The sequence below is a fragment of the Gossypium raimondii genome, chromosome 2 (genome assembly GCF_025698545.1).
Source record: "Gossypium raimondii isolate GPD5lz chromosome 2, ASM2569854v1, whole genome shotgun sequence".
In the NCBI taxonomy this organism is placed as follows: domain Eukaryota; kingdom Viridiplantae; phylum Streptophyta; class Magnoliopsida; order Malvales; family Malvaceae; genus Gossypium; species Gossypium raimondii.
In genome coordinates, this window is record NC_068566.1 from 31,374,341 (window position 1) to 31,394,231 (window position 19,891).

At 33.9% G+C, this 19,891-nt stretch overlaps 1 protein-coding gene across 1 annotated transcript; it reads left to right on the forward strand.

Annotated features, from left to right (window-relative positions):
• The first annotated feature begins 3,467 nt into the window (after nt 1-3,467).
• LOC105788128 (protein FATTY ACID EXPORT 4, chloroplastic) lies at nt 3,468-5,055 on the forward strand. The gene is given in 5 exon segments (XM_052627167.1): nt 3,468-3,701; nt 3,703-3,832; nt 3,921-3,985; nt 4,581-4,668; nt 4,770-5,055. Coding segments are annotated over 5 exon segments (504 nt in total). The 5' UTR covers nt 3,468-3,590; the 3' UTR covers nt 4,880-5,055.
• Nucleotides 5,056-19,891: the final 14,836 nt, after the last annotated feature.

The window sequence follows — 19,891 nt, forward strand, 5'->3', positions numbered from 1 at the left end:
TTTTTAAACAAATCTCAAAAATTATCGTGTGAGTATGAAATTTCTCTATTTTATTTAAACTTTCTCTTTACCCTCACCATTCTCTTTAAGTTAAACCCTAAAATAATATACATATGTAGAACCATTTGGAGTGAGCAAGAAGAAGAGGATTTTAGAATTACAATAGCAACAGCCACGACGAAGAAGATCAGTGTAACAAAGAAAGCCTTAATTCCAAGTTCAATCAAACCCTTAAGAATGTACAAGGGTACCTCTTTCTAATCGTTTTAATTTCCCATTACTTTTCTTCCTCTATTTTTTTTCTGGATTCTCAATGTTGATTCTGGATTGTTCTTTTTTCATTAAATTTAGAGAAATACCTTCTAATCTTTTGAATTTCAGTTTTGATTCTAAATTCTCATGGAAGAATTTTTCCTCTTTAGGGGGAAATTTTGATTTCGCAAAAATTTTCAATTAGGTTTATTAGGTTTAATTTGTTACGATTTGCACTTAGATTGAAAGCGCCTTTTGGGATTAAAGCCAGATCTCACAAGTTCTACTTAATGGCATAACTTAGTTTCTCTTTCTTTTGGAAGATAATCCTTTCATCTTTGTGCTTATATTGTAATACTTATCTATTTTTCCCTAAAAACGTTTGATATTTTGGTTATGTTGTAATTTGATCATGGCATTATTGTTGGGGAATCGTAAGCATCACAGGGGTTCAAAAAGGGTTACTCCTTGTCTTTTAGCTTAGTTTTCCTAATAATAAAAAGGACAGTTACTAAACGTGTGGAGGCCATAAAGTTTATGGAACAAAAATGTTACAAATTGTTTGCCCATGCTTATGAATGATAATATTGCTGAGCTTGGATTTCTTGACGTAAATTAGCTAAAATGATAACAAGGGTTACGGAGTTTTTTTTCTTAATGTAAATTGGTTGAAGATCAATGCTAACATGGGTTGCAATGTTGTTTTTCTTTATGAAAATCTCTCTTTCACTATTAAGAAGTCAAATTGAAAAAATTTCCTCTGCAGTAAAGTTCCCTTGTCGTGTTATATAACATTTATTACCTTGCTTATGTGGATTTGGAAATTTATGGTGGTTTTTATTATCTTAAGTGTAAAAGAAAATGCTAGGATTACATGTTAGTAAAATATTTGCTTCATGCACTTGCTTACTCCATATTTATTGCTTTATCAACAAATAATAATTTTCTTTTATGCCTCTTTTAAGGTTGCTTAAGGGTCACAATATTCGTCGTAAAATATTATTAACCAGAAGGTCAGATATACTTGATGATTATTGACCAGAAGTTCACAAGAATGATCTCCCAGTTATCAAAGAAGTTTCTCATAGAATGATGTTGGTACAAGTGATGACATAGACAAATCCGTAGAGGTGAGGTTTAGAGTGACTGTAGTATCTTTCATGTATTCTATTATGAAAATACTTAAAGATGATTTAGTCTTGTACTAGTGTGACTTTAGACTTTTTTAAAAATTCATGATTTTAGTAACTAAAAAGCATTCTTTTCATCTAGGGAGGGGTCAAAAATACAAATAATTCTCATGGTAATATAACTGTTAATAAGTTAACATCTTCAACCTCAAAGAATGAGGATGTTGCCAATATAGTCCAGAACTCTACAATGGGCACAAGAGCTACAGATTCTGCTATGGTTACAAAGTTCACTAAATAGCTCTCAGGACAAATGATCATATTAGGTACCATATCTACATTATTGCTTCTAGAATGATTTCACAACCTTTATATGTATATATGGTCATACTTTTGTTTTGATTATCATGTCCTTTTTAGAGAGATTATGTGAGTTAACTTGGAGTGTTATTCTGCTTTATATGCGTCCTAATGTATGGAGACTCTTGTTGGTAAGCTCTTAACTATTGGTTTTTGGCATTAGGACTTGAACTGTATGAACCAACTCGTTACTCTCCTGCTAAGGCTGCGATATTTTTTAATGTAAAGTGATGATCTTTTGTTAGCTGTCACCTTTAATATTATTGGCTTTCTAGAATGTTTCATATAAAAAAATTAATGGAACCAATGAAGCAACAATTTAGAGCCAAAAAATCTGCATGTATCATATTTGATATCCAGGGTTAACCAATTTGTCATCAGAAGGATAGATTGTATTTATTAAATAAATTTTGGTTTCTCGTTTGAAATTTTATGAACTGAAAACAAGGATATGCACCAACTAATTCAGATAGAAGGGAGGGAGTTTTAAAGAGGAAACACCTTGAGTATCTTGATTGTGTTGCTCAATTTTACGATCCATCGGCAGTGATGTTTTTTCTTTCCAGAAACAAGCACATTATGATTGATATTGGCACTGATAATAACAACAAAATTAATTGGGCTCTCAAGGAAAAAAAGGAGTTCATAGACATCATTGAGACTATATACCGTGGGGTAAGGAAAGGTCGTGGTATGGTAATTTCTCCAAAAGATTACTATACAAAGTACCGCTACTGAGTATTCTTGCAACCTGTAGTTGATCAAAATGTAGACTATATGTAGATATGTGAGTCGTTTGCAATGCTTGGTTGCATGAACATGGAGGATAATCCAATTTGAGATGAAACTTTGAAATATATATTTTATGTGCTCTTTTGATGCTTGTTTACAGTATAGCACCTTAGCTTGGAGGGACTTTTCTTACAGTTGTTTGACAAGGAACAAGTGTTTTAATTTAACTATATAAAAATATAAAAATATGTTTATAAAGATGATAATCTGTTGATTCAGCAATGGTTGTAGATGGATCTTCAAATTAACTCAATTGAAGATTATATAAACTTGATTTTATTATATAAAAGATAAAAAGAAATTATTAAAGGAAGAAAAGAGTGCAAGGAAAAATTAAATGGATAATGGAACATTTAGCACATTAAATACGCGTTTAAAATAATAAAATAGGTTATATATTATTTTTATAATATTATATATCATGATTTTATTAATTCATATTTTAATAATAATTTTAAGATGTTATTAAATTATATATTATTTTGTTAAATTTTATTTAATAATAATTATGTTAAAATATTATTAAATTATTTATTATTAATTTTGTTAAATTATATTTAATAATAATAATCATCTACCTAAAAAATTCTACCAATGGTCTTTTTACTTATGCTATTACAACATCTATTCAATTTAACCAAACACAAGAATACAATTACAACCCTATTTCATTCCATTCAACCAAACAACTAAATTACTAATTACAACTCTATCTTATTACAGCTCTATTACATTACAGTACTATTTAATTCTCCAACTAAATTTGCCGTTAAATTTCTTATGAATGAGAGTAGAAACATAATCTTAATAAAAATAAATAAATTAAGAATAATTTTTACAAATGAAATAATAAAATAAAAACACACGGCATGATTTAATTGGTGAAGGTTTTTTTCTTAACGGTAATTAAAGCTTAATAAACTAGGTTCTAGAGAGCAAAATATTCTTGGCCATTTGAAATTTGAAACTTTGGAAAGGATAAAGCCAAGCCCAAAATTGGCAGTATATTCTTCTGTTTTAGAGTGAAACTGGAACTCAAAGAGCAGTGAAGAAGATATGTTGGCAACGCCAGTTATTCAAATGCCCACAATTACTGCAGTTAAGGCGGTTTCCCTCTCAAATCCGAACCAACATCCATTTCTTCGCCCACATTTGGTTGGTTTTTGTTTTGAGAAAACCCAAAATCCCTTCCACCACTCGAACAGCCCTTTTTTGCTGCAAATCTCAGCTTCAAGATTTTGCCCCTCTTACTTCCGCTGCCTATGGAACCCTTCTTTTCTCCGGCGGTCTCCTTGCCTGTACTCATGCTCCACTCTGCTTTCTCCCTTTCATTTCACATCAATTCCCCAGTAATTAACATAATTCCCATTTCAAACTTGCTTTCAGTTACTAAATCTGGGAGTAAAGGATCGCTCTTTGGAGGCCTCACTGGAGCTGCTCTTATGGCATCTGTATGTTTAATATTATCCGTTTCTTCACTTCTGCATTCTGTTTTTACTCCTGCTATTCTTTTGTTAAGTCTATTGGTTTCAAACTGGTGAACATCATTTCAACATTCAATTATACAATTGATTCACTCAACACTTGGGCTTTTATTCCAATTATGGCTAATTTGTGATTGCGAGTTTGGGTTTCTTGCTTTATGGCCCTATTGTTATCATTACGTAATTTGTGTCACTGTTCCCATTATTTATTTTTGTAGAAATGGGCACTTTGGTTTTTCATCATCCATTTCCAAGCCCCAATGTTGCTAGTTGACTTCTGGTATGCATGGGAAGATGGATCCTACCGTTACTGTGTTCCATTATTACTAGTTTAATAATGTAAATATGGTAGGGGTATGCTCTTCTAAGTGACGTCTCAATGTTAATATGTTAAAAACTATTTTGGGCTAAATTGTTCTTTGGTCTTACTCTAGGAGATTGTTATTGTTCCCAACATTGGATTGTTATACTACTATGAAAATATGTTGAAACCTGCATTTGCTGAAGTTATTTTACTGTAAGAATGCAGTACTTATGTGCACTATTTGTTTCTATTGTTCAGGCTTATTATCTTATGCAGTCAACAGAGACAAAAGCAATTGGTGATGCCCTTGGTTTTGGGTCTGCCTTCCTTTTCTCCTGTGTATTTGGTATGTTTATTTATTCCTTCTTTTATAATACATTTACCTTGTATCTTATTTGGGGTCTTATACACATCTCTCTCACTCAGCCTATGTGGTTACTACTATAGGGATACGATTGGCAGCCACTCGGAAACCGATTCCCGCAGGTCCTTTATTAGGTCTTTCTATCTGTGCATTGGTTGTGTTTACCTCAGCTTATTTGCAAGATCGTCTTTGATCCTTTGTCTTTTCTATTTGGCACAATACCTCCTTGAAAGTAATTATCCCTTGTTAATGGAGAACATTAGGCAACTTTAACATGATTTATATTCCTGTTCAGATTAGCAGCTGAAATTCATTGACCTATACCTGTCTTATTTGCATCTAAATTTAAGGTTGTGCTTTCAGTGTTCACCATTGTATTATTAAAACTAAAACAGAATCTTGACAAACCTTACAAGCATAAAGCAAAACAAAGCAATCCAAAGTGTCATTAACAAATTAAAAGTAAGCAGAAAACATCAGTTCTTTCTCCAACCCCATTTTAGGTCAAGGAATTCCTGGAATTATTAACTTCTTCCCATTCCACTGCCAAGCCTAGCAGCTTGAAGGGTTTTTCTTATCAATGAACCCCAGAAAACAAGACCGAACCGCCCAAGTAGATTCCGGAAATGAAAGTTTCTACTAGCATTTTTTAGCTCTGCAAGTGCGAAAGCTTTCAGAAGAGGGGATGACAATATCATCACTCACATATATTGTTTCAGGCAGTTGAAAGTTTGTAGCTCCTGAAAGAGAAAAAGTCGTGCCTTGCTATGAGGTTTTTAAGATTGAAAGCTATATGCGCCTAAGATAGACGCGACAAAACCAGAGCCTTACATGCTCAATGAATGAATGTGAAATAAATGGTTCAATGCGTGATTTCTCTAAAATTTGAACAAAGGTTATTTAATTGCATTTCTTTCAAATTATCCATTCTTGTAATCCTGTAAATAGATTTATTCAATGTTCATCAAGAAAGGATAATTTGAGGCTCAAAGTATGAAAATTAGGGATAACATAATATCAAGGTTAGTCATTTAGACTCTTGGCGAATCAAACAATGCCTTAGGTCATCCTTAAACATTTTACAAAACACAACTTCAATCATACCTGCATGTACCCAAATGAATAACAATTGATTTAAGCATTATTTATCTATAAGCATCTATACAATCAATCTATCATTTGACACAAATCAGACATATTTACATAAAGAACAATTACCTTTAGTCGTTATGCAATTTAACTTATTGAACTAACTAATCTACTTTTAAAAGAACCAAATTATCTAACATTAATAAAAATTTATATGTGATATGATGTAATTTGGTGTAGCAAATTAAACTAGTTTTTGCACTTTAGGAGTTTGAACATAAGCATTTTAGTTGTCTTAATTATGTTTTCGTAAATTTAGTTAAATTCAATAAAGTGTGTAATTTGAGTCTTTTATTAACCTTAGGGACCGAAAGAGGCTTAAGGGTGAGCTAATATACTTTATGAGCATGCAGGAGACCATTAAAAGGCGTACTAACTCGATACTGGTCATTATGTCGCAACACGGAGCATTGGATGTCGCAACACGGGGAGCAGAATAGATGAATTTCAAGATTGACTTCAGTGTCATGACACAGCCTGAGGATGTTACGACACACCCCTAAAATACCCTAAAGATGAGAATACTGCCCTTGATGTCTCGACAAAGGACCTGGTGTATCGCGACATCACCTCTGTACGGGAAATAATTATGAGCCAGGAGCGTTTTGGTCTGCACAATGAAATGTTAAACACGAGAATAACAACTAACCTAAGGTTAATGACGACGACCACTCTAAAGTCTATAAATAGGCTCATTTAGCTCATGTTATGGGCAATTTTCAGATTGTATAATTTTCTTCTTAGATTTAGTTTTTAGTTTCTCTTTTCTTAGGCTTTAGGTTTATTTTAGTTCTTGTCATTTCCTTTTGTAGCAATCAAATTTGTGAAATATGATCAAACTCTATGAGAATTTTGCGGTTAATTCCAATACAAATCAGACTTCTTCTAAACTTTATACTCTTAAATTATTCTTTATGTCTATTCTTTCGATCAAGTTTATATTGTTTATAAGATCCATAAGGAACTAATCTTCTTGTAAGGGATTAGCGAGTGGAGGTATGATTAACTAATTATTTTGTAAGGTTCTCTTAGCGGATTAGCTGTTCAGGAAATGAAGAACATAAACCCTAGGCTTGACAACACTAGGAAGTCAGTAAGGTGGGAATTAACGCAAATTTGGTATGGCCTATCCGTGAACACCTTAACCCTGAATCGGTCTAGGCTGTGAGGTCGAGAGATAAGTAGTTCTTGCTGGCTCGGTATTTTAGTAAAAGACCAGAAGATCCTGCTAGGATATCGACTAGTTGATTGAACAAGAAAACCCAAAGCAACAGTTGGTTATGATTATTGAAGCGAGCTATTCACCCATATTCAGATTTGATATATTTTGTTATTTGATTTCTCGTGATTGGTTTATTTATTTTCTTTCTCTTATTATTACTAATATAGATTCCAAAAAACTTTTCTTTTTATTCATCATAATATAATCCATTTAAAGTAATAATTAGATTTATTTATGCTTAAGTTAGGATTAATTTAGTGCTCGCCTCCCTTGAGTACGATCCTCGGAGTACTTACCTACTCCGTTGTTAACTATATTACAACCTGACCCGTATACTTACGGATACCGCCTTTCATATATTTTGTGCAGGATTTCTACTCTGAACATTGGTATGTTCGGAGGCGGTCAACATGCTCTAAAGTCAACAATACATCATTCAATATCAACAACCAATAACCAATTGCCAAAATAATTCAAGCACATTGTCCTTAGTTAAGTTACCAAAAAAAAAGCAAATAAAACACACAAAAATAAAGTTTACGTACACCTCCACTTAAATTACACATTGTCATCAATATGTCCCAACTAAAGATATAGTATAAAGAAACTCCTTCGTTTCTCCGTGAAGTGTCACGAGGTGCAGTCAAAGTAATCCTCTTTTCTATTGAAGCTTGAATATATAGTGTAATCCTCGATTGGTTTGCCTACATAGAAAAAGAAAACAAAACACAAAAAAGTAAAATTAATTAAGATGTGAAATTAAAAGAAATAAAAAATAAAAATAAATAACATTTATTGAAATTATCCATAATCAGGGTGATTTGTATCACCACCATAGAAGAACTTCCATGAGGTCCTTGACAATTTGAATCAACATTTGTTCTTTATTGTCAAGATAACGACCTCCCTCTTCGATTGAACACATCGCTTCTGTCTTATCTTTGATCACCGAGACAACCACATCACTAGACATTTTCTTCCATTCAAACCAACTCCAAAATTCATTTTAGGATACTATAACTTTGGGCAATATGAACTCAATGTCATATAAAGCCTCATCGAACCGAACTGTAGTTCCTGCACCAGAAGAAAAATATATGTGATCGCAAAGTATGTCAGTTGGCTCCTTCACAAAGATAGTTAGAAAGTGTGTCGGCTTCTTCATACTTTCACTTAATTCCAAGTTTAGCTCTTTCTCTACATCTAACTCTACTCTTAATCCTACTCCTACTCCTAAGTTAATCAAAGTGAAAACACAATCTTCGTTTCTCATGACCTCATTACAGTTTCCAACTCCAAACTCTTGTTGAACACCCATATTCAACATGTCATGTTCAACTATGGTAAGGTGGGCCTCTTCCTCGAGTTTGAGAACCTCATGCTTGGCTTCTTTCACTAGAGTGCTCATTTTGGCTTGGCTTTGGACACCTTTCAATAATTGCTCCTATGTATTGGAAATGGAGGACATAGTAACTTGTCATGAAGACATGCTATGCTCCAACATTCCAACCCGTGTAACAAATAATAGGTATTTAGTATACTCATCATTCTCCATAGTACTTTTCGAATAGTAATATGGAGAATACGAATCATATGTCGTATAATTATCCAACCACCTTTGATTGTATCTACTTATCGCATTTGCATATCCATACGAACCATAAGGATGCTCGTACGACTACCTTTGCTTTCCATAATTGCTATCATAATTCTAACAACTTGTCAAATCTCTGTTCATTGAGCTTGACATCTCGTTATATCCATATTGGTCTCCCAGCCACCTATAACCATTATTATTAAAGATGATTAAATGAAGTCCTCAACAAGGTAAAAAAATGAGAAAACAAAAAGAAAAACAAAAAAAACATGTAAAGTAAGACAGTATCTAATCCCCTCATCTTTTGACTAATATTTCTCTTCTTAAACAACTAACATAATAACACATTTACACTATTAGAATCCCTGACAACGACGCCAATATCTTGATCACATGTGCGAGTACGCAGAAAATTTATAAAACAATTTAAAAGTGCAGATTTTAACAACAAGCATACAGTGTCAAGTTAAAATATTTATAAGTGTAAAATGGAACATTTTGGAGTATTCCAAGGATCAAACCCAAAGGATTGCATTGGTAAATGCATTTATCAAGTTAATTACAATCTAAGTAATTACTAATCTAGTTGAGTAGGAAATTATTAACACAACCAAATAAAATGAGATTTAAGATAATTTTAAGTTAACAAATTAAATAAACTAATCCAATTTTCTTCCCTATTGTTTTAGACGATGTAAGCGATAAAAAACTGGTCGATTGATTAGTCGATTGTTAATTAAACTAACAACCTACCTCGATTATATTGCTTGCAAATCCTAACTATGAATCTCCTCTCAGTCTCATCCTAACTCAAAATTACCATCTAAGCTCTCCTCTTGGACTCATTTAGACATGTATATCTCCCCTCGGTGTAACACCCCATGCCCGACCCGATCATCGGATTTGGGTATGGAACATCACAAGTCAAATTTATTGAAATAACTATACCTTTTAAAAACCAACTTTCTAGTTTGGTGGGTACCCGCTTACATGAGTGGGGTTCCAAAATTTTGAAAACATATAGGGTTGAAAGCAAATTAAAAATAATATCGCGCTACTGTAAAAGATTAAAGACACGAGTAAATAGCTGTTGGTGAAATCTTGGAAAATATCCACAAGCTTGAATAAAATTTCCTTATTGAATTACCACTTGAGTAGTAATCTAAAAACTCATTTTAATCTAGTATAACCATAAAACACGTTTAACAATAAGCCAACAAGGCTACAAAAATAAAACATTCATAATTACAAAAGATCGTTTTTCAAAATACAGTTTTAATGAGTCCGACTGGTGGGAACTAACATTTGTCCTAACACCCCCAAAAAATACATGTCACAACAAGATAAGAGAAGGCTCACAAAGGGCCACTAATTTGGTTCTATCCCTGTTGCTATCACGTCCAACCTATGACCTAAAAATAAGAAGAAGAAACTAGGTAAGTTCGTAAGAACTTAGTGAGTTCCCAGGAAATAAAATCCCACAATAACGACTATTAGACATTAAGAGATTAGACTTAAACTGAAAAATCAATACACCATATCAGGTAGATACAACACCCTCTGGTTCGAAGTATTTATTGGCGGATACTCCCATGATCAGATTCAGCCTACTGGTAGACACTATCTGTTTCTGGAACATCGAATGTGAAGGACACGGGCACAACTGCTCTGCCTGTACGCCACTTTTGCGGATTACCCTTATATAACTATTAGACATACTGTTTACATTTCATGCAACGTGCACTCCTTAGTTTACACAGATGCACCCTTTTTCCCACATACTCCTTCCCTGTGCTAGCTTCTAATCCTAGTTCCGAAGAACCAATTTGCTTGTACCATCATATTGCTCATTATAGCTATATACTAGTCATAACCTTTGTACCCCCAACATCCCTCCTTGTATTTGAACACACATGTGTTCCCCCACAAGATCGGGTTTTCACTAGTTAGGGTTTGCACTAAAGTGCCATACTAGAGGCAAAACATATTATCATGTGTCTTCTTTTCAATATCATACACAACATCCATCCATTGCCTCCTTACATTAGTCTGGATATGGAGCTTGTGCACTAAGGAATGAGTATTTATACCATGTATATGTTAAAATTTTGGGTATGTTTAACTGCTTGTACTCTTGCATGCATAAACTCCTTAGGTCATCTCCTTAGACACGAGTATTAGGACCAAAAGTTAAACCCACTTACCTGGCTATACAATGATAAAGGTTAAACAAAATAATGCATATAATAGACTCAAGGTATGAAAGAAATCACCAAAAATCTTAACTCAGAGCTTTTCTACTCTACGGGTTCTTTTTCTTTGGCACTGGGACCTTCTCTTGTTTCTTTAGCTAAAACAATAAAATGAATTCTTTAAACATAAAAAGCAACCAAAAATTTTAAAAATAACATGAATCTGTAAACAATGAAACAATTTCTGGATAGAAGTTTCCTTCTCACCCTGTACCCAAATGAAAACCCTAACCACCCTTAAAACAACTTCTTTCTATGTAGTAAAACTTAAAGTAAAACTTAAAGAAAGGTTTAAGAATTTACCAGCAGACAACTTAGGATAGAATCTAACAAAAGCTTAACACACAACACCTTTGTTAACGATGAAGAACTCTTCTGGTTTTCTTCGATGATTACAAAAACTAGCAGAGAAGATGAAATATAAATCTTCTTTCCACTACCAAGTTATTCTATTTATAGCTAACTCACATCCAAATCCCACTCAGGATTAAATTTAACCAGTAATCATTCTCACAAGCTTCCACTAATTAATCACATCTTACGAGGTTCTCAAAGTGTTCTAATTATTGGCACGTTACCTCCACTAGGACGCTAGATAACCTAAACATGTCCCACAAACTACCATCCTTACATTAGTAGAGACACAAAAACACAGGTTGTGGATTTATTAGTCGGAAAGTCTGCGCAATAAGGTTCTCGCCACAACAAAGAACTCGTCAATCTGTGAAGTGGAACTCTACAATATCAGTGAAGTTCAAAGAAGTACTTTGCCATAATGTTACCAACCTTATCTTGTCTAAGTCCCGCAACTTAGGTGGTCTTTACTAGTGCAGTCTCTCAAACAGTACCAACTCGCCAAATGAAGGTGTGACACTCGGTCTCACTATTAAACACTATTGTATCAAACTATATAATGAGAAAATCTTCTTTTGGTCTCATTTATCTAGATTTTCCATTAAAGGCGTAAATTCTAGTTTATTAAGCATTTCAATATAAAAGAATAACCTAGCAATAAAGTATAGATATTAACTTAATCTAACAATCAATTCATCAGTTAATCAACAAGCAATATCAACACATAATAAAGCTTAACACCCAGATAGACATTTCATCGAATGGTTGATATGCACAATATAAAGGTACGTGTAATAAATACTTATTTAGATGTGCAACCAATGGCACCCCAAAAGTTTCATCCATCTCCATTTACAAAAGTCTTAAACAAGAAGGAAGAAATAAAACAATAAAAATAAAATCTATTCTAAAAGGAAAGTAAAAGAACTTTTTTTAAAAAAATAAGAAGAAAAGAAAAGAAAATTTGTTTGATGACTAAATGTCTAACCTAATTTCTTACACTAGTCTAGCCACCCAAGTAATTTGTATAAGGTGGTATTTATAGGCAAAAGTATTTAACCTAACATTGACAATTACACCCCTAAATGAAAAGTGATTTAAGTTTGTTTGGACACAAAATTACCTCTGTAGTTTTTCTCCCATTAAACTTTGGTGTCGCAACACACATGTTAGTTGGCATGTAGAAGGCTTGAGGGACACTCGGCGTCGCAACACAACCTTGCTGGTAGCGCGACCTGGACGACAGGCCACTGAGTTGTATTCATTTCAACGTTTGGGTTGGATTTGTAACCTCGAGGGCTTGGAATCGCGACTTTGAGGCTAAGTGTCACAACACTTTATACTTAGCGTCGTAACCTCCACAAAAAGCTACTCCAGGTTGAGCTTTGGTGAAGTTCAACTTTCACAAGAAGTGATCTTTGATGTTTGACCTCAATCATCGTCCTACAGAAGCTCAAATCAATCTTTAAACTTGCAATGGTAGAATTTTGCTAATTTGGGTCTCAAATGTAAAAGAAACGCAATAAAAATAACTTCTAACATAAAATCTAATAAGTAATGCAAAGTAACAAAATTTTTCATAAAAAACTTGAGAACAAAGCTCTTTAAGTATCAAAAGAACTTATTTTGACGTATATAATTACGACAGATCAATTTTCCCCAGTGTGCTCCCAATGTAAAGCTAAGAGTTTAGAACTCCCCCATTTTTCTTGCAGCAACATGAGGTAGATTTTAGTAGTGCTCCTCTTTGTTAAAGCTCGAAAGTGTAGTACAATCCTTGAGTGGGTGGCCTACATAGAAAAGAAAACAAACACACAAAAATAAAAACATATGAAAATAATAAATAAAAATAAAAGAAAAAGAAAGAAGAACCAAATCCAAAATAATCATAGTATCTTTCAGTTAAGTATCAAAAGAACTTAATTTGACGTATAGAAATACGACAAATCAATTGTCCCTAATGTGCTCCCAATGTAAAGCTAAGAGTTTCAAACTCCCCCATTTTTCTTGAAGCAACATGAGGTAGATTGAAGTAGTCCTCCTCTCCGTTAAAGCTCGAAAGTATAGTACAATCCTTGAGTGGGTGACCTACATAGACAAGAAAACAAACACACAAAAATAAAAGAATACGAAAATAATAAATAAAAATAAAAATAAAAATAAAATAAAAAGAAACAAGAACCAAATCCAAAATAATCATAGTATCTTTCAGTTACATTCCCAAAATTTAAACGAAATGTAACTTCATTCTTCATAGGAGTCGAACTCCGATGCTACCATTGTCTTCTACTTGTCTTTTCTTCTTGTAGTCCTTTTATAAACTTTCTTGATTGAACAACGACTTGACTTGTCTACGTCTATACTATGGAAAAGTACCTCTTTAGTTGGAGGTCATTTCAGAATGAACGTCTCATCTAAGTCATAAAATTAGGGCATCAGGGTGTCCCCATCCATATTCTCTTCATCATTATCATCTCCTTCTTCTTCGTCTCATTCTTCTTTAGCAGCTACGCCTTATGGATCATCATTAAGAAAAGCACCATGGTAGAAGGAACCATAAAGATTTGCTGGCCATTACGGGACATCCCATCATTGCTTCTTAGCATATTGATCAATGAATGACTGACACCTATTGAGTGAGGAACATCACTCCTGAGGTCTCGTCATAATCTCTACCCTTTGGTTGATGCTTTGATGTATGCATATCCTTTGTTTTCTTGGTCGTTAAAGAAAGTGGCAGCTTCATCTTCTTCCTTTATTGATTCTATTCCCGAAACTACTTGTGTTGCAATTCTTGGTATTAAACACATATCATGTTTCCAATGACATTTTTTAAAGGTTTGAGGAACTGCTCCGTAGATTCAATTGGAAGATCAACTTTATGATAGAGCTCTGCCCACTAATGCACTTGCGCATAAACTTGTTGATCCACATCCCCAAATTAATCTTTTTTTTCTACAAAATGGCATATAGTAGTACAACTAAAAAAGTAGTCACATTAGTGTTGGAGAAAAAACTTAGCTTGAAAATAATTTTCTTGCACAGCGGAAAACTAAAATTTTGAAAACCGACCCTGTTTGTGATATCTATATCAATAAACCCTAATCAAATTCATACTTATATTTTCGCTTAGTGAACGTTCGTTGTTCCTAACTTTCAACAAACATCAAGATAAAATGTGAAAATAAATGATATCAACTGGTCCTTCGGGGAGACATCTGATGGTGCTATTTAGGTTCCATAGAGCATCACTGTGACAGTAGTCAACAGGCTCTATGGGGTGACAACGCGATGGTGGTAAGGTCTTTCGGGGCAACATCTCCAAGAGGTTTAAGGTGTAATACCATAGCTCGGTTATGGAAACCAATAAAGTCCGTCGAGACAATAAACATGGGGTAGTCCATTGGGATAGTAAGCATAGGGTTTATGAGATGTAAGAGCATAGCTCGGCTATGGCAACCAATAGAGTCCACCATGACATTAAACATGGAACCTAACGAGTAAGACCATAGCTCGGCTATGAAAACTTATGGAGTCCGTCGGGACACTAAACATGGGGTATTCCGTCAGGAAAATAAATACAGGTGGTCAATCAGGACGAAAATAGCGAGAAATTTTGCAAACAAGGAAAAATGGTTAGAAAGAAAATGGAAGTATAGACACGTAATAGTTAGCTAGTGGGTCGAATAAATCTACCAATGAATTGGAAACGTAATGGAAGTGGAAAAATACTGCTAGATAGTAGTCGTGAAAGCTAGTAGGGCATATAGATGGTAACCCAGCAAGAAATAGTCACGAGAGATGACGCACCATAGTGCCCGGTGTACAGGTGAACGAAAGATGGTTTGACCAAGGATCGTTGATAAGGATCCACCATTAGGAACTCCATAGGGTTCTCAGAGAAACCCTATAAGCTAAAGATTGAACATAAAGTACGTCGGTTAGTCTATAAGGAATAGAGGGGTTAGTTAGAACCCATTGGCAGAGAGGGTTATAAAGAGAGATACACCGAGTGACGAATATGTTTGTTAAGACTATTTGTCTCCAAGCGCAAAACTATTGAGAAAGTATCAGCCAAATGGCTAGTCCCTCCTCAAGTTTCTTCACAATACTACATCTCATAAGGGTATTAAATTAATTAACCTAACTAACCTAATGGACTTTCTTATTCTTAGTGTTGACAATGCAAGCCTCTAGCCTATGATTGATTCAATCCCTAATTATCTGATTAAATAATTAATTATCCTAGATTGAGTTATTTATCACCCTTAGCTAAGAATACCCTTCTGATCTCATCTTTACTAAGGATTACCACTTAAGTCACCATTCTGGTCTCTTCCTAGGCATACAAGTACCCTTTCGTTCTCTCGACCTGGTACAAGTTATACACGATAGGATACCCTTTCGATTTTACCTATTTCGATATTTTATCAAGGGCGTCACTCCCTAATATTCTAAGTACTCTTGAATAAACAACCAATTTCAGATAAATAATTACTTAACAAATAAAGTAGTTTAATAATTGAATCATGCAATATATAAGTAAATCAAAATAATCTATTCTAATATTCATACAATGACTAATTGGCCAAATCAACAAAATATAAATAAAATAATAGAAAAGAAAAGATAAGAGAATGCTTATGAATAAATATATTGAAGCACTCATCCAGAGCAATCTCCGCTCATAAGTTTCTTCACAATGAAATAGAAAAGTTCCAACTACACGAACATGAAAAGAAAAAAACCTGAATTGTAAAATTGTCTATCTAAAACTACACACATTCTGGTGACCCTAAGGTTACTTATATAAGAAATGTGCTACTTGGTGACCACTTAACCCTAGATACACTTAGATACCAATTAATAAAATATTTTAATAAATGCTAGGGTCTAAATATGGAAATATCCCCAAAAGTGCCATCCAAAAAATCAACTCATTTTTTGCCTGGCATCGTTGCGTCGTTGTGACATAGGAATGCTCCTCGTCATGATGTCACCATCGTGATATCCTTTCCATATTCATCATGTCATCGTGAAGAGAGGTAGCTCATTGTCACGAAGTCAAGTGTATTCCGACCTTGGTAGCTTCATTGGCCTATCGGGCTTTCTTGTCTCACGGCCGGATCATCATCCCTTGTATTCTTGGACTTGAATTGACTTCCTATACACTTAAATAGCTCCTTAGTCACCCACGAGACCTAAGTTAGCCTTACGGGTCATCGAAGTAGTAAAAAAAGCGTAAAATTGATTATTTTATTAATATTTAGTTCTTAAACTACTAATACTGAAAATGAAATACTTAATTATAGAATCACAAGAAAGTAAGCTCGTTAAGTGTAGAAATGACCTAAAATAACTACTAAATTTGATGTCTAGTTAGCATCCTCAAAACCTTAAATGATTAAGATTCGGTTTCCTACCATGCCACAATTCGTATAGGGTTTTTGGTACTGCCTTAGTTGGCACATCATTAAGAAAATAGCAAGCTATTTGTACCGCATATCTTCAGAAATAGATTGACAACTTCGAATAACTTAACATCAAACGTACCATGTTTAGAAACTTTCGATTCCTTCTCTCTGCCATGCCATTCTATTGTGGAGTGTTCGGCGTGGTTAACTGTGATAGAATCTCATTCTCGTATCCTAAGAAATTATCAGATTAGTATTCTCCACCTTTATTTGATCGAAGTGCCTTTATGGGTAAATCTAGTTGTTTCTCCACTTCCGCATGAAACTTTTTGAATTTATCAAAGGTTTCACTTCTGGCAGTGCATTAGGTATACTTATCCATATCTGGAATAGTCATCAATAAAGGTTACATAATGCTCATAATCACCTCTTGCACTAACACTCATGGGGCCACATACATTAGTGTCCACACGTTCTAGAGGTTTTCTGGCCCTAGTTCCTTTTGTATTAAAAGATTGCTTAGTCATCTTACCTTCCAAGCAAGATTCACATTGTGATTGTGAATGTAGACTTTAAAATTCAAACTACTATATATACCTTCGATCAATATTATCAATAAGATGAGAAATTAAGGAATTAAACGAATAACAAGCATGAACAAGATAATAAGAATTTCCATTTTTAGGTAGGAATTAGCACACTTGAACACCTCTACATCGCCATCAATTTTCATAATAAGCTCATATTTTTCTACATCGATTGTGAATTTACAAGTGGCCAAAAATGGCCTTCCTAAAAAAATAAGAATTTCCAAATCTTCCTCAAGATCTAGTATAATAAAATAAATCAGGAAAATAATCTGCCTAACTTTGACTAGTACGTCTTCTAACACACCTTTAGGATGCACTAGGGATCTACTAGCAACTTGTAGAGTAACTGAAATGTCTCTTAACTCCCTTAAGCCTAATTTACAGTAAATAAAAAATGCATTAGATCAATGCTAGCTCCAAAATCACAAAGGGTTTTTCCAAATTTTACTCCTCTTATTTCTATAGGTATAGTAAAGCTTCCAGGATCCTTAATCTTAGGCGGAATTTTCCTAGCAATAACTGCACTACACTGGACATCAAGAATTATTTTCTTGCCCTTACCAATCCTCTTGTGCCTAGACATAATTTCTCTAAGAAATTTAGCATACTTAGGCATTTTTTCAATTAACTCATGCAAGGGTAAATTGACATTCAAAGATTTAAAAAGATTCAGAAAAATTACAAGTTCTTCATCATCCTTTTTCTTTTTCTCTTCTAACCTAGTCAAAAATCGAATTTTCCTTATACTAGGTTGATCAGCTTATTTAGAATTACGGTCAACTACCTTAATTTCATTCTTATCCTCTTCATCCTTATTCATCCCTTTTTCGACATTAAGAGTTGAGGTATCATCCTTCTCATCATCCACAACCATAGTGGATTGCCTAACCAGATCTTGCACCACCATTCTCGAGTGAAGAGTAATAGCTTTTGCATACTTCTTACCTTCCTTTTTCGGATTATTTTCAGTGTTATTAGGTATTCTTGTGTTGTCCTATTTTTTCCATGCTTGGAACATTTGATTTATATGACTTTGCATTTGAAACACAATCAAATGCATCGAATGCATTTCTTATTCAAGCTTACTTACCCTAATGGTCAACGAAGGATCATTACTAAGGGTAGACTTTATCTCTAATCTTTGGACTTGAAAGGTTGTAGAGGTTGGTATGTAGAAGCTTGCTTAGGGTAATTTAAATTTCATGTCCCTTGGTTGGAAGTCCCCTTTGATTTCCTTCCCACTTAAAGTTAGGATGATCACGCCACCTGATTTATAAGTATTCGAATTTGGGTTACCACCCCTATTACCCATATAGTTCACTTTAGCATGATTCTGATCTCAGTCATTACCCCAAATAGTTTTTTCATTCTCTTCACCTACATAACCTTCCAAGAGCAATGTTGGTTGGGAATTTGAGGTGTATTCGAGCTAACTTCGAGATGGTTAAGCCTCTAGAGGATTTTTTATATACTTATCCACACCATTGGTTTCGTTCACAATCGGTGGTTTAGCTCTATACATGAACAGATCATTTGAGCACATATAGCAATTCATTTTCATATCTTCAATGACTTGATAACCCTTGTAATGCAGTTTGTGCAAGTGTACACAGTCGTTCAAGTAATAAGTAAGTAAAATGAGTTATCATCTCTACAGGGACTCTATAAGCTGAACCAATTATTTGCAAAATTATAATTAACAATTTGATGTAAAAATTCAATAATTTGGATGGTGACGATTAAACTAAGTAAAATTAACTAGATGCAAAGATTGATCCCTATGCAATTCTAATTTAGATGCAATTTAACTAAATGTATGAATGAATGACTTTAGCAACAAAAAAATCAACATTAAATGGGCTAGGATAATGATATTAATCAATTCAATTTACTTTATCATGCTTAACCATGATCGAAAATGCTTCCACGAAAACTCGACCTTTCATGAGTTTGGAAACCAAATTAAGTCCTTTCGGAGTCTTTTACTTGGATAAATATGCATTTTACTGATCATATTAACTAACGATTTCTTAGCATTTATGTAAGGTCGTAGGGACATTTACATTTGAAAAAGTTTAATTACATAAACCTAAATACTATGAAAGACAATAGAGCTAACTAAAGATATTACGAACCTTAACTTAGTCAGGTTTAAGGATCTAAATTGAGCATTGCACTTTTCAGTTATGTGTCTATTAGTCGTCGAATAGTTAGGATCGCTAAGCTAATCTGAGTGCACCCAATCATGTATGAATTAAATGCATCACGATATTAATTGAAAACATGATTGACCGAGGCCTAAACATGTTAAACATGAATAAAATAGATCTTGTTGAATTAACATAACCATCCTAACAAATATGATTTAAAATATCATCGCTGATGTCAAAAACAATAAAATCATAGCGAATATAATTAAAATAGATAACAAGAGGAAAGGGTAAACTCTATTCAGTTCAGCAGCCTTTCGGATTTATTCTGAATGATGCGCTCGTCCATTCTGCTAGATGCTTCTTTTGTTAAGGAGTTCCTAAGGTGGCTGACCAAAGCATGCTTTTGACAAAGCCTTTGTTTGCAAAAGGATGGAAGGGAAATGGGCAGTTATGCAAGGGGAAGAAAAAGGGAAA